Raw genomic sequence first — 16,543 nt, 5'->3', positions numbered from 1 at the left:
AGGCTGAGGCAGGCAAGAGGATCACTTGAGCCCAGGAGTTTGAGGTTGCTGTGAGCCATGACACCACAGCACTCTACCAAGGGTAACAAAGTGAGACTGTCAAAAAATAAATAATAAAGCCTATACCAAGCTGACAGTATACCTCAACACTCTGAAATACTTAGCAACCAATACAATAAACTCTACTACACTGTCAGTGGTTTTATAAAATTAATAATATCTTCCTAAATCAAACAGCCACCTTATAAATTGAGACAAAATTATAGCATCTTCTTAAGTATGTGCTTATCATACCTTCCCTTTGTTGTGTTTCATTCAGCTAAGGATTCACTGGCAGCAGTGCTTACAAAACTGCCACATCGGCCTTTTCAGGCAATTTTTGCCACCATAAAATAAATAAGAGGCTTATATGCATTTTCAGTTTGAATTAGGTTTCTCGGAGAAATTTTTACTAGATTTCCATGGATACTTATCAAATAATTACTGGAGGGGTAAGAGGTGCTCTGGATCAAAAGATAAAGATAAAAAGGCACTTATGCAGGACTGAAGTTCGTATAATAAAAATTGGTATTAACTACTTGACAAAAGTAATAAACAACATTTTCCACAGAGTCTAAGATATACAAACAAGCAATCACAAAAAATACTTACTGGCTTGTTCCAAAACACTACGAAGTGGTGGCTCCACTCTAGCTAAGAGATCATCACACATTTCCAGAAATTTGCCTCTATTAAAAAACAAAAAAATAGATTAAATCACATTCCACTTTTCTTTCTTTTTCTTTAAAGAGACAGAGTCTCACTTTGTTGCCCTCGGTAGAGTGCCATGGCTTCAAGCCCACAGCAACCTCCAACTCTTGGGCTTAGACGATTCTCTTGCCTCAGTCACCAAAGTAGCTGCACCCAGCACAATGCCCGGCTATTTCTTTTTGTTGTTGCTGGGGCCTGGTTTCAACACGCCACCCTTGGTATATGGGGCCCAGCGCCCTACTCAGTGAGCAACAGGTGCCGCCCCACATTCCACTTTTAAATGCAACAGCTGGCTAAAATCGAAAAACAAGGAAGTGTTGGCAAGATCCGTCACACAATCCCAGGAAGTAAAATGAAAATGGTGCAGCCACTTTAAGTATTTGGCAATTCCTCAAAATGTTAAACAGAGTTACTGTTTAAGATTCATCATTTCCACTCTAGATATATATTTCTGAAAGACCTGAGAACACGTCCATGCAAATTATTATACATGAATGTTCATAAGCAACAGCTCTGCTCACAATAACCAAAAAGTGCAAACAACCCAAAATAACTATGAACATATATATATATATCAACTATATTCAGCATAAAAACAAATGAATACAAGCTGGGAGCCTGTAGCTCATCAGCTAGGGTGCCAGCCACATACACCAGAGCTGGCGGGTTCGAACCCAGCCCAGGCTCACCAAAAAACAATGACAACTACAACAATAAAATAGCTGGGCACCTGTAGTTTCAGCTACTAGGGAGGCTGAGGCATGAGAATCACTTAAGTCCAAGAGTTTGAGGTTGCTGTGAGCTGTGACGTTACAGTACTCTACTGAGGGTGACATAGTAAGACTGTCTCAAAAATAAATAAATAAACAAATGCAATAAAATGAACTGATACATGTTACAATATGGATGAACTCAGAAAACATTAAGATTACAAGCATGAGTCACCCAGCCTGATAGCCTTATTTCTAATAGCAAAAAAAAAAAAACAAACTGGAAAGAACCAGTGTCCGTCAACAGAAGAAAAATAAACATACAATGGCATATTAGCAATACAGAAGGAACAAACAACTAAATAAATCTCAAAAATCTATGGCTCGGCGCCTGTAGCTCAGCAGCTAAGGCGCCAGCCACATATACTAGAGCTGGAGGGCTCGAATCCAGCCCAGGCCTGCCAAACAACGACAACCAAAAAAAAAAAAACAGCCTGGCATTGTGGCACACGCCCATAGTCTAGGGATGCTGAAGCAAGAGAATGGCTTAAGCCCAAGAGTTTGAGGTTGCTGTGAGCTGTGACGCCATGGCACTCTACCCAGGGGGACATAGTCTCCAAAAAGAAAAAAAAAATATGCTCAGTAAAGGAGGCCTTATATTTAAAGACACACATACTGTGTTACTCCACTTACAAGAAGTTCTAGGTGACACCTGTGGCTCAAAGGAGCAGGGTGCCAGCCCCACATATTGGCAGGTTCAAACCCAGCCCTGGCCAAAAAACAGCAAAAAAATAAAAAAAAAGTTCTAGAATAGGCGAATTGAATATATGACTCAAAAGATAGAAAAAGTCCATCAGTGATTACCCTTAGGGATAGAGGGCTAAGGAAACTTTCTAACATAACTATTTCATGATAAGGTACTGGTTACAAAGGCGTATGTGTTTGCTAAAACTCAGCAAATACACACTTACAATGTGAATATTATATAAAAGTACATCCCAAAAAACCCACTGACTATGGTTCATACACATATGCAAACTTCAGTATTTTGGGAGAAGCGCACAGATGTCTGCCATTTACTTTAAACTATGTCAAGAAATAAAAATGATGAGTGGGCGGTGCCTGAGGCTCAGTGAACAGGGTGCCAGCCCTTTATACTGAGGGTGGTGGGTTCAAACCAGGCCCCAGCCAAATTGCAACAAAAAAATAGGCCGGGTGTTGTAGCAGGTGCCTGTAGTCCCAGCTACCGGGAAGGCTGAGGCAAGAGAATTGCCTAAGCCCAGGAGTTGGAGGTTGCTGCGAGCTGTGTGATACTACGGCACTCTACCAAGGGTGATAAAGACTGTCTCTTAAAAAAAAAAAATGGGGGCGGCGCCTGTGGCTCAGTCGGTAAGGCACCGGCCCCATATACCGAGGGTGGTGGGTTCAAATCCAGCCCCGGCCAAACTGCAACCAAAAAATAGCTGGGCGTTGTGGCCGGCGCCTGTAGTCCCAGCTACTCGGGAGACTGAGGCAAGAGAATCGCTTAAGCCCAGGAATTGGGAGGTTGCTGTGAGCTGTGTGAGGCCACGGCACTCTACCAAGGGCCTTATAAAGTGAGACTCTGTCTCTACAAAAAAAAAAAAAAAAAAAAAAAAAAAACAATTAAAAAAAATGATTAGTATACAGAAGGATAAATAAATGAACAAATATGAGCTATGTGATAAAACAAATATAGTAAAATGTTATCAGCAGAACCTTAAGTGGTGGACTAAGGATGTTCACTGTAAAATTGTTTTAATTTTGTTGCATGCTTGAAAGTGTCCCTAACTACAAACATGAAAAACAAAGGAGTAGAGTAGATTCTAGGAAGACAGCAACAGTGGTAGAGGTTTTTCACAGTTTTTAAAGTTTCCCCAAAATATACTTCACATCCCATAGATAAACCTATTTAAGGCATTAAGTCAATCACTTAATATACTGAAAATTATGCAAGCACAATCAATTTTAAAACATTTTCACCACTCTGGCAAAGAACATTTTCTTCACTCTAAATTGTTTTCCTCAATGCCCACACACCTCCCTCAGCCTGAGGCGATCACTAATCTACTTTTATCTCTATAGATATGCCTATTTCAAGACATTTCATATAAATAGAAGTATACAAAACTAGGTGGTTCTTTGCACTGACTTCTCTCATTAATGAAAGTTTTCCAGGTTCATCCATGTTTTATCATGTACCTACACACCCAATTTTTTAAATTTCCAAATAATATTGCATAGCACAGACATGCCACATTTTGCTTATCCACTATAATTGGACATTTGGGTTGTTTTTACTGTTTGGCTACTAAGAATAGTGGTGCTATGAACATTCACATATTAGTTTTTGTGTGGACATGTTTACATTTCTCTTGGGTATGGATCAAAGAGTGCAATCACATAGTAATTCTACAATAAACCTTTTGGGAAACTGCCAGTGTTTTTGCAAAATGGCTGCACCACCAGCAGCATATGAGGATTTCTCCACATTCTTTCCAATGATATTTTTCACAATATACAGTAATCCTAGTTAAGTGTGAGGTGGTATCTCATTGTGGTTTTGATTTGCATTTACTTCCTTGATTGCAAATGATGAATAACATCTTCTTGTGCTTATTGGCCTTTTGTATAACCCATCCCCAAAAAAAGTCTATTCAGATTCTTTACCCATTTTTTATTTTTTTTTTTTTTTACACTGTATAAGTCTATGTAACGGCTTGTCTCACGAAAGGGAGAACACCAGAATAGGTTAGACTTTCTTGCTATAGCAAGCTCAAATTGTGTTCTTCTTTACCCATTTTTTATTTGGGTTGTCATTTTACTGAGTTGTAACAATTCTTTATATATTCTAGATAAAAGTTGGTATAGTTGTTGAATCTCTTCATTTCCTATCACATAAATACACAGAGCAACTAGGTTAGCAAAACCGAAACCCGGTAATAAAATCTACAACAAAATATCCCCACAAATTTCAAAACACAAATAGGTAGAGACAAACCATGACAGCTACAATTCCTGCTTAGTATCAACTCTGTGAAAAAAGAAGCAGAAGGAAAACAGGGAATATAATGGACCTGAAAACTCTGGCATAACCAAAACTCAGCAGGCCAATCTGAAAACACCAGCTGAAAGAGTTTGCACACTCCAAAACCAGTCAGGCCCTCCAATAAGGTATACAGGGACCACAGCAAACTGGACCCAACCAAAAAATCCCCTTCAAGGAAAAAAAAGACTATACTGAAGATAAATTCCTGATTTAAAAAAAAAAAAATCCACACTGGCCTGACACTACAGCTTGTGCCTGTAATTCCAGCACTCTGGAAGGCCAAGAAAGGAAAACCACACTTAAGACCAAGAGTTGGAGACCAGCCTGAGCAACACAATGAGACCTTGTCTCTACAAAAAAACTAAAAATTAGTCAGGCATGGTGGCATACACCACCAAGTCCCAGATACTCAGGAGACTAAGACAGGATTATCACGTGAGCCCAGGAATTTGAGGCTTCAGTGAACTATAATCAAACCATTACATTCCAGGCTGGGTGACAAAAGAAGGAGACCCTGTCTCGAATAACTTAATTAATAAAATTAGTGTGTCTTATAATGAAATATTATTTGCCCCCCCCAAAAAAGAAATGAAGTACTGATAAATACTGTAATGTGAATAAACCTCAACATTATGCTAAGTGAAAGAAGTCAGCCATAAAAGAAGTCAGACACATTAACACATGACTCCATTTATATGAAGTACCCAGAATAGGTAAATCAGGAGACAGAAAACAGACCAATGATTGCCAGAAACCAGAGGCAAGAGGAATTGGGAAATAACTTCTTAATGAGTACGGGGCTTTATTCTGGGATGATGAAAATATTTTTTCAAGAGATGGACATGGCCAGCACATAACACTGGAATGTACTAATACCCCTGAATTCTTCACTTTAAAATGGTTAATTTTATAGTACATGTACCTCACACCTCAAGGTTTTCTAAAATAAAGAAAAAGTTAACTGAAAGAAATACTAATACCATAAATGTCAGAAAATTAATGAAAGAGTTCTGACATTAGTGTTTAATTAAAAAGTGATAAGCATTAAATGAGTATGTGCTGACCATGCAGATACAGTACAACTGTTTAATAAAAACAGTAAAAAGGGCAAATTCAGTTTTGAAAAAAAATTTACTTAACTAAGTAAATTTAAGTAACTATTAAGTAATTTAAGTAATTTAACTTAAGTAAATTTAAGTAACTATTTAACTCTCATATAACAAACATATACAACAATTTCTGAAACATACTGGTCTACCCCCAGATTCTGTAACACATACACATACCAAAAAAACTACTGCTTCATAAAAATGAAAGCTATCACTTTGAAATAGGGGGAAAGGCAACTACAAATCTAAATTCTAGACAATAAATGCCATTTTTTTTAAAGACTAGCTCAGGTACATTTTTCTAAATAATCCATCAGTCTTGCCTGAATTCTACAGTAGAGTTCACAGCCAAAAAAAATCTCACCCCCCTGATCCAAGCAACCAGACCAGGCAACAATAACACTCTGGGTATTTCTGAGTATAGCCCTAAAATGGCAATTACCAAGAATTCTTATAGTGCTATACCAAAGGCCCTACTGTCCTCAAGCGATCCTGAGCCACTCAAAATGAGGTTTCTTAATCATTAGGCAAATTAAATTCAACTTATTTCTATGTTAAAGCACTCTGATTTTGTGAAAACTGGTAACCAATGTATAACAAATACATATGCAAAGAACTACCAACTTAATATAACATTCAATTAATCAGAACAAAAACATCAGTCTACTGTATTAAAATAACCAATGCCAAAATTTATATAAAAAGCAAGGTACTGACTGACCTCTAAATTTTACCCAGAGAACTATGGACAAGCATAATGATTTCAAATATTGGCTAATTATGGCTAATATAAATAGAAAAACACACAATTCACTTTAACATCAAAATATTAATATAATTACCTATTCATAGTTCCAGATACATCAATGTCATTCATAAAACACTCAATGCTCAGAGGGAGATCTGAAGCATTTGCACTCATCAATTTCTTGAGTTTCTCACACTCCTGTGAGAGTCGTAATAATGCACGAATTTTGGACTTTATGTCTAGCTTGTATTTCTTCCCAAATTCTTCACAGAAGTGATTTACTAAAACTTCATCAAATTTTCTGCCTCCCAGTGTTGTATCAAACGCAGTGGCCAGAACCTTAGGAAAAAAGATAATTAAACAATCAACTTTAAATTTATCATAATGGATATTTATTTAACTTGTAAGTATTTATAAACAAAAAAGTGAAGGAGTTGCATTAAGGTTGAAACAAAGCAATATGCACATGTCATTTAATCCTTGTTACTACACTGTGAAAAAGACAATTAATGTACAGCACTACAGACCTAGACAGATGAGATAATTTGCAGGTCACAAAGCTAATGGTAAAAGTAGGCGTTATGATGGGTGCCTGTAGTCCCCGCTACTTGGGAGGCTAAGACAAGAGAATCGCTTCAGCCCAAGAGTTTGAGGTTGCTGCGAGCATTCTACCAAGGGCAACAAAGACATAAGAAAATTTTTTCTTTCTTTGAGACAGAGTCTCCCTTTGTCACCCAGGATGGAGTGCTAGGATCATAGCTCACACCAACCTCGAACTCCTGGGCTCAAGTGATCCTCTTGCCTTGGCCTCCCAGAGTGCTGGAATTACAGGTGTGAGCCACCATACCCAGCCAGGTAATTTTCTGATTATGTTTACTGAGGGAAAAAATAGAATACAACTAAATACAGTATGATTCCTATTTTACTTTTTCTTAAAAAACTGGAATGAAATATATCAATTGCTGACAGTGATAAGATTATAATAATTAGTAATGACTTTTTTTACACAACTATTTTCCAATTTGAGGGAATTTTTTGCTATTGTTTTGGTGTTTGGTTTGTGGTTTGTTGTTTGTTTTATTAAAATACAGAATCTCACTCTGTTGGCCAGGTTGGAGTGCAAAGCTCACTGCAACTTCAAATTCCTGGGTTCCAGAGACTTTCCTGACTCAACGTCACAAGTAGTTAGGATTATAGGCTGGCGCCATCACAATTGGCTAATTTTTCTGTTTCTTGTAGAGACAGGGTCTTGCTCAGCCTGATGTTAAACTCCTGGCCTCAAGAATCTCTCCTCCCTTGGTTTCCCAGAGTGCTAGAATTATAGGCCTGAGCCACCAGCCTGGGGGATGTTTTTATAAGGAATATTTTTTTATGATTAAATTTAAGAGAAATCAGAAGGGGCCTGGCTCAGTTGCTCATGCCTATAATCCAAGCACTCTGGGAAGCCCAGCACCAGGATTACTTTAGGAGTTCAAAACCACATCTCTACCAAAAATACAAAAAAAGTAGCTGGGCGTGGTAGCAAGTGGCTGTAATCCCAGCTACTTGGGAGACTAAGGCAGGAGGATCCCTTGAATGGTCAGAAATTTGAGATTGTAATAAGCCATGATGACACCACCACACTCCAGCTGGGGTGGCAGAGGGAGACTTGTCTCCATTTGTTCGTTCATTCATTCACATATACATATATAAATAAAAGATAAAAACAGCTGGGACCAGCAGCTTGTGCTTTAATCTTAGCACTTCAGGAGGCTGAGGCAGCAGGATTACTTGAGCCCAGGAGTTCAAAACCACCCTGGGCAACATCACAAGACCTCATCTCTACCAAAAAAAAAAAAAAAAGGAAAGAAAGAAATGAAAAGTATAGAATGGATCTTAGAAATACGGTAATTCTATTAGTGATTAAAGTTTAAACATTGAGAATTACACTTGGTCTGCCACCATTTATACCTATTAAAAACAAACAAACAAACAAAAAACAGCAAATAAACTAAAGCCAAATCAACTTCTCAAAGAACTACAAAAAGTTTCAAAATGCCTTCCAAAACCAGTTGCTCCCCACCAGTTCCCAAGGTGGAGAGTGACCATGGCATGAGGAACTTTGAAACACAATTCCAATAATTATAATTAAAGAAAATGCTCAAAAAAATCTTCAATTCTTAACCAAATTCTAGATAAAATCATGTAGCTACACAGAGAACTGATTTTATACTCTTGTGAAACTAGCATAAACCAGCAAACTCAACTGTGACTATGATCATCTTCTGACCCCTCCTTTCCTTCTACACTTCTGTTATGTACAAAACTGCTTACTTCGAGGCTTTAAGCTTTCTGAAATCTTAAAATATCCCTCCCAGTCTAGTTTCTTTCGGTATCCAAGTTCTAGTTCTCCAACACCTTTCCAGAACACTCAAAACTTCAAAAGCAAGAGGAAAAAGCACCTTTGCCATCCACCATCCCTTAACCCCAGTGTAAAAGATTACATGTTACATCCTGATAACCTACAAGGTAAGCATTGTTTTTCCACAACAATAGTTAAGAAAATTAAGACTCTGGGCGGTGCCTATGGCTTAGTCAGTAGGGCGCCGGCCCCATACACCGAGGGTGGCAGGTTCAAACCCGGCCCCGGCCAAAGTGCAACCAAAAAATAGCCGGGCATTGTGGTGGGCGCCTGTAGTCCCAACTACTCGGGAGGCTGAATCAAGAGAATCGCTTAAGCCCAGGAGTTGGGAGGTTGCTGTGAGCTGTGTGAGGCCACGGCACTCTATCAAGGGCCATAAAGCAAGACTCTGTCTCTAAAAAAAAGAAAGAAAAAAAAAAAATTAAGAGTCAGGGGTCTTAAGAGCATTGTGCTCAAAGTCTACGTACTTTGCTTCACACCATGCCAACTCTTGATATTTACTATTGGCCTACAATCTTGGGCTCCACCCCGCAACACCCAATTCTAGTTCATGTCTCATAGCAAGTTTCCATTAGTGAAACAAATTCTTTAACCTATTATTTAAATTGCCTCTCAAAAAAATCATAATTATCCTACTAGTAATAGTCTTCCAGAAAAGAATATACTTACCTTCAGTTTTCCTCTATTAAATGCACATACAGAAACTTGATAAGCAGAATGGCCCATATCTACAAAAACTACATTTCTTGGTTTCTCTTCTAAGGCAGGAAGATCTTGCTTATAGATTCCATATGCAAGAGCAACTACACAGGAATGAAAGTAAATTCAACATAACAGCATCATCCAAGTAATAAAGTTCATTTAAGTAGTAAAAAACAGGCTTAATATATAGTGAATGGGAACACAACTGCATCACAAGTTATGTTTTAGATAGAATCAAATTCTAAGAGTCAAATGCTAACATTCATTTAGATTTCCTTAGTTTCCTATGGCCTTTGGCAATTTCTCCCAAACCAATTTCCCCATTTTCCAAACACATTTTCTTCTACCCTTGTTCCCCCATGTCCTGTCCCTGAGATGCTCGCTTTATGCCCCATTCCTTTGTTTCCATCAGTCCATAGTAGGAAAGAAGGTCCACTTTACAACAAAGCACAGCTCCACACACATACCATGTTACTTTCCAAACCAGCATGTGATTAAATACCAAAGTGCACATTACAAGCACACCATACTAGTGGTCAGATTACTTCTTCCTATGTACCATTATATACAAAATCACTATGACACAATAAGCAGTAAGATGGCAGCACACCAAGCAAAACAAAGAGTAAGAAACTCGAGGGTTTTAAGATTTAAGATTTCAAAATTAAATATGCCAAAAGTAATAAATAGTCCTTCCTACCTGCAGTAGTTTCATTCATTAATCGCAGGCAATTGAGACCTGCAATCTGTGTAGCATCCATCACTGATCGTCTTTCTGCATCGGTATAGAAACAAGGAACCTACAAAAAAATTTTGAACGTAAACTGTATTATAGATTCCTCACTTTAGTTAGTAAACCCAGGAATATCCTCAAATACCTACAGCAATTTATTCTGTATACAATTAAGAATTTCAATATTCAGTAAGTAGCACTGGGGCACATGGACAGTCACATATTTTATCACATATATATAAAATGTAGGCAACTAATAAAGTTTTGAGACCGACTATGTTATGGTCCACTACTTCGCTTCCAAGAAACAGTTGTCCTTTCTGATTCACCCATGCAAGTTACAACTTGATCAGCTTATTGGTATTGCTGGGAGAGCTTCATTTGTTTTCTGTCTGCACAAATTCTACGTGTCATGATTTTTGTGTTATCTCCAAACTTTTGTAATAAATAACCCACATGCATTACATAATGGAACACAATACCAAGAACTCAAGGAGTGACTGTGCAAAATAAAGTTACAAAGGCCAGAAAATGGTATCCTTAAGAAAAGGCCTGCTTGGCGAGAGATGGTGGCTCACATCTGTAAAAAAAAGAAAACCTATGCTAGGCATCATGGCAGGTGCCTGTAATCCCACCTACTCAGGAAGCTAAGGTGATGCCACGGCACTCTATCCAGGGCAACAAAGTAAGACTTCCACAAAAAGAAAAAAAGTCTGCTTGCATATTGCCTGCCACCCAAGAACCTGATAAATAGTACCTGAAATTGACAGAAATTTTTCCTTAGTTAGTTAAAGAGTGTCATTGTGTCTAAACTGGTTACATAATCAATTTACTTTGTGCTGACTACCTGCTTTCCTTCTGGGAATCTGGAATTCTGGTACATACTAGGTACAGGGTACTATGTGACTGACTCCCTAGTATAAATCCTGGACTTCTAAGCTCAAGCAAAACTCCGCAGGTGAACAGCACTTCACTATGTTGTTAGAACTTGTCCCTAGAGAATTAAAGTACATCCTGTCTGACTCTTGGAAGCTCAGGTCTTGTTTCCTGCAAACACTGACTCGTGTCTATTTTCCTTTCATTGATTTAGCTTTCTGTCCTTTCGCTATAATAAATCTCAGTTCAGCTATTTGGTAAGTACAGCTATATGCTAAGTCCTGTGAATCCTCTTAGCAAATCACCAAAATTCAGTGTAGTTTTAAGGACCCCAAACATAACACAAAATCACTTTTTAACTGATACCCAAAACTGGAAAAGCCACTCAAGCATAAATTACATAAATTTACTTCTACATTGAATTCAGGAGCAAAGTTAAGGTCACTATAGATGAAGGGCCAATGGAGAGCTGAAAAAAGGTAGGAAGCATCTAAGAAATAGCATCTATTGCATCAGTCATTGGGTAGTCAAGGTCACCAAATATGAGTTTTGTTTGTTTGAGACAGAGTCTCACTTTGTTGCCCCCAGTAGAGTGCCATGGTATAATAGCTCACAGCAACCTCAGACTGTTGGGCTCAAGCTATCCTGTTGCCTCAGTCTCCCAAGTAGCTGGGACTATAGGCACCTGCCACGACACCCAGCTATTTTTAAGAGATGTGTTCTCACTCTAGCTCACACTGGTCTCGAACTGATGAGCTCAGGCAATCCACTGGCCTTGGCCTCCCAGAGTACTGGGATTACAGGCATGAGCCACAGTGGCCAGCCTGAATTTTGAGCTTTTCTTTTTTGCGGTTTTTGGCCAGGGTTGGGTTTGAACCCGCCACTTCCGGCATATGAGGCCAGCACCCTACCCCTTTGAGTCACAGGCGCTGCCAATTTTGAGCTTTTCATAACATTTTTTTAAGCTTTTCTTTTTGAGGCACAGTCTCACTCTGTTACCCCAGGTTAGATTGCCCTGATGTCATAGCTCACAACAACCTCAAACCCCTAGGCTCCAGTGACCCTCTTACTTTAACCTCCCAAGTAGCTGGGACTACAGGTGCCCACCACAATGCCCAATAATTTTCTACTTTTTTTTTTTTTAAGAGAGACGAGGTCTTGCTCAGGCTGGTCTCAAACTCCTGAGTTCAAGCAAGTCACCCACCTCGGCCTCCCAGAGTGCTACGATTACAGGCATGATTACAGTGCTCAGCCTGGAACATAGCATTTTTATTCTTCTTTAAATCCCTAGAATGTGGCCAGGGTCCAGTGTTTCACGCCAGTAATCTCAGCACTTTAGAAGACCAAGGGAGGAAAATGGCTTGAGGCCAGGAGTCCAAGAACAGCCTGGGCAATAAATATAGCAAAATTCCCATCTCTACAGAAAACTAAAAAAATTACCCAGGCATGGTGGTACACCTGAAGTTCTAGCTACTTGGGAGGCTAAGACAGGAGGACCACTCAATCCCAGGATTTTGAAGCTGCAATGAGCTATGACTGTATCACTGCACCCCAGCCTAGGGCAACAAAGCAGAGCCCTATCTCATAAAACTAAAATAAAGCTCACACTGCTGCCTGTAATCCCAGCACTCTGGGAGGCCAAGCTGGATAGATCACTTGAGCTCAGGAGTTCAAGACCAGACTAAGCAAGAGCAAGACCCCATCTCTAAAAAAATAGCTGGGTAAAAATAGCTGGGCAGGGCAGCACCTGTGCCTCAGTGAGTAGGACGCCAGCCCCATACACCGAGGGTAGCGGGTTCGAACCCAGCCCCACCCAAACTGCAACAAAAAAATAGCAGGGCGTTGTGGCAGGTGCCTGTAGTCCCAGCTACTCAGGAGGCTGAGGCAAGAGAATCATCTAAGCCCAGGAGTTGGAAGCTGTTGTGACCTGTGACACCACGGCACTCTACTGAGAGCGACATAATGAGACTCTGTCTCAAAACAAACAAACAAACAAAATAGCTGGACAAAAAGAGCTGTACCTGTACTCCCAGCTACCCAGGAGTCTGAGGCAAGAGGACTGTTTTAGCCCAAGAGTTTGTGGTTGCTATTAGCTATGATGCCATGGCACTCTACAAGGGTGACAAAGTGAGGCTCTGTCTAAAATAATAAATAAAATTAATAAATTAATAAATAAAATTTCAGCCATTTTATCTATAGGCATTGAAAAAGAAAAAATAATAATAAAAAAACAAATCCCCAGCATGTAGTACACAGCTATAACCCAATTCTTCCTGACAAATGTTAATTCTACTCTCCTGATCCAAAGACCAAGGAATCTACCAGAAAACAGATTCTAGGATGAAAAACCATCTAACAGTCCTTACTTGACCAATCAATACACCTACATCAAGACGTAGAAGGACACAGAACTAAAGTATCAGATAACAATTACAGAATGAAGAGATTTAGTACCAAAGCCAATATAGCCACCCATATTTCAACAGTCCCTAAGGATAAACAAGAAGCACAAAACTGTAAGTGGCCAGGCTTCCATCTAAACAGGGATATGGAAAAGACAAGACACTACCTTGCCTTTAAAGCTAGACAGACAGCAAATAGAGATGAAGAAAAAACAGCCATTTATAATTGGGGGTATTCCACAAGTGGCTGCCCTATGCCAGGCACTAGACTAAACACTGAAAAAAATCTAGGAAAAGGTAGGCTTCGAGACAAGCCAAAAACAGATAAGATTTAAATAGGTAAAATAATGGAGCGCCCCAGGCAAAAGCTAGGAGGCAGAGAAGAATATTTTTTAAAAAATGAAGACTAGCCTGACGAATTTTTTAAATAACAATTACAATCTAGGACAAAAATAAAAATTGTACACGCAACTTTCTTCTCTGCTTCTTCATGCAAGTTCCCAATAATGTGTAGGATCAAACTCACCGAAACAACACAGTCAACAACAGGCTTCTTGAGAACACTTTCTGCTGTCTCCTTCAGTTTGGACAAAAGCATAGCAGTCACTTGCTCCGTGGTAAAATTTCTCTCTTCCTCCATATACATCACCTGCAAGAAAACAACAGAAGGATCTAGACTTATTAATATTTCCTAATCTTAAAAGCTTACAATGAGGCAGCGCCTGTAGCTCAATGGGTAGGACATCAGCCATGTATACCAAGGCTGACGAGTTTGAACCTGGCCCGGGCCAGCTAAAAAACAATGACAACTGCAACAACAACAAAAAAAATAGCAGGGCATTGAGGCGGGCACCTGTAGTCCCAGCTACTTGGGAAGCTGAGGCAAGAGAATCGCTTAAGCCCAAGAGTCTGAGGTTTCTGTTTTCTACCGAGGGTGACATGAGATTCTGTATCAAAATAAATAAATAAAAATAAAGCCTAAAATGAACAATGCCTTCCATCAACAATGGAACATTATCTTGAGCAAGAGTTATAGAAAAGCTCGTATGGGAAGCCAACATCTTAAACTTCACTTTTAGCTTTAATATGCTTTCCAAATGTGATACTTGGAGATTGAAGACCATGATATAAAACAATAAAACCTCAGAATTGGTATAGCTCACCATGACCCACATTGTTCCTTCATAAAGGGGCTGTTAGTAGAAACTATTTTACTATATGACACATTATGTTTTACTTTATTATCATCTCCCCAGTTAGGATTCAGTCTAATCTGAAAATGTGGTTTTTGTTTGTCTTTTCACTTCCCTACCCCAGAACCTAGAACAAGACCAGGCATAATAACTGTCACTTGAATTAAAGAATAAATGGTGAACAACACTTCAAAATAAAGTCATTATCTAGATAAGAGTTGAAAATTTTAAATCTCAATAACCCCATCCCGCAAGACCATATTCTCAAATTATAATCCAAACCAGAAAATGTTACTCTCTTCTTTTAGCTGCTGCCCCAACTTGAGTACCATCTTCTCCTCACTCCCTAGCCTAATCATCATTTACTATGGTTTAGAATCAATTTCTCACTTTATTGCATGGCAAAGGTGGGGAAATACTCCTCATGCTGAGCCTCCTTTCTAAAAGATCCTCTTCTTCATTGCTATTTGTTTAATTCTTAGTCAACTCCTCCACCTCTAGACTTGGATCTACTTATTCTCCAGAGCTTCTTCCTAGTCTTTTTCTACTTTCACTCTTGTAATGCTTATGACTAAATCTGCTGAAACCCATCCTATTTATTTCTTGATTAATATTGCCCCCCTTCCTTGCCTCCTTTTTCCTTTTTCCCTCTCCTGCACTCCACCTTCATTCTTTGTCCTTCAAAATTCTGAGATTCCTACCACAGAAATCCTAAGTAAACCTAGTGATCATTCTATAGTTTTCAGAATTTTTCATTTCTACATTTGACTGAATTCTTAGCTAAACTAGCACAATGAACTACTTTTTTCTCAGTCCTGTCTCTTGGCTTTTAAGGCTGCGCTCATGATTCTTATTTCTCTGGCTGGAGTGTTTCCAAATCTCCTCTCCCTAAACTCACCTGTCTGGAAAGTTCATCCTTCCTTTATGGATTTCTCTTCCTAACTTTGCATACCCGACAGGCAGAGATGTCCACCCTACCCATCTCCCAGCCTCTCACTTCTTTTGTAAGATCAGATCACCTTACACTTCACAAAAAGTCTCCTTTAGATGTCCCAAAGATATGGAAGACCAAATTCACTTTTCTCCCCAAAAGAACATCTCTTTCCAACCTAAGTCCTATTGCTAAATGTATGACCATATATGTACTAGTGACTTAAGTGTTGATTACTTTCTCTCCTCTTCCAGAAGTCATTCCCTAAAATCACATAAGAAAGGCCACTGCAAAAAAAAGAACCAAGAAAGAAAGAAAGGCCACTGCATCAGTGAACTAAACAAGCAGCACTGGCAGAGTTAACATCAAACCATCACTCCCTAAGCCTCCATCCCACAATAATAGCACCACCAACAGCTCCCAACCAAATTCCAAACCATTCAAAAAGTATCAAATAGTCTTTACCAGCAAAAACTTTTCCTAAGCATTTTTAAGCATTTTCATTACAACTTAAACATCAAAAATGTATGAATATATTAAATTGATAAAACACTAATTTTAGTCATAAGGCATTATCTTGAGAACCTTACCTTTATACCTGTTAATCCAGTGGGTAATTGCACAGTATCATATGCAAGGCTGGATTTTTCTGCCTCCACAAATGGATCAGAGAATGCTCTGCCATGGAATCTTTTAAATCCTTGGACTGTATTCTTTGCATTGGAAATGACCTGAAAGAAAGAACAAGGCAGAATCAAAAGACTACTATTAAATTTGTTTAATTTCAACAGTGTTAGATTAAATTAGCATCGTTTTAACATCAGTTTCTTCAGATGCTAATGCCACCCCCCAGCATACAAAGTGAGGGATGAGAAACTTGCAAGGGTCTCACTGCAGCATGGCTAAGATCAGAGTCCAGCT

General features: G+C 38.9%; 1 protein-coding gene and 1 pseudogene across 1 annotated transcript in view; both read right to left on the bottom strand.

The window, feature by feature from the left end:
* The window catches only part of HSPA4 (heat shock protein family A (Hsp70) member 4), a 65,902-nt gene that overhangs the window by 21,592 nt on the left and 27,767 nt on the right, over nt 1–16,543 (bottom strand). The window contains exons 3-8 of the mRNA XM_053567194.1: nt 16,213–16,353; nt 14,025–14,147; nt 10,188–10,287; nt 9,455–9,588; nt 6,479–6,723; nt 652–728 (exon numbers count right to left, since the gene is read on the bottom strand). Coding sequence (XP_053423169.1) covers nt 652–728; nt 6,479–6,723; nt 9,455–9,588; nt 10,188–10,287; nt 14,025–14,147; nt 16,213–16,353 — 820 coding nt within the window. The remainder of the gene's footprint in view (nt 1–651; nt 729–6,478; nt 6,724–9,454; nt 9,589–10,187; nt 10,288–14,024; nt 14,148–16,212; nt 16,354–16,543) is intronic.
* On the bottom strand, nt 4,176–4,272 carry LOC128569421 (uncharacterized; annotated as a pseudogene).

This window comes from Nycticebus coucang, chromosome 17 (assembly GCF_027406575.1).
Source record: "Nycticebus coucang isolate mNycCou1 chromosome 17, mNycCou1.pri, whole genome shotgun sequence".
Taxonomy (NCBI): Eukaryota; Metazoa; Chordata; class Mammalia; order Primates; family Lorisidae; genus Nycticebus; species Nycticebus coucang.
Note: the sequence above shows the minus strand (reverse complement) of the source record. Positions and strands in the feature narration are given on the sequence as shown.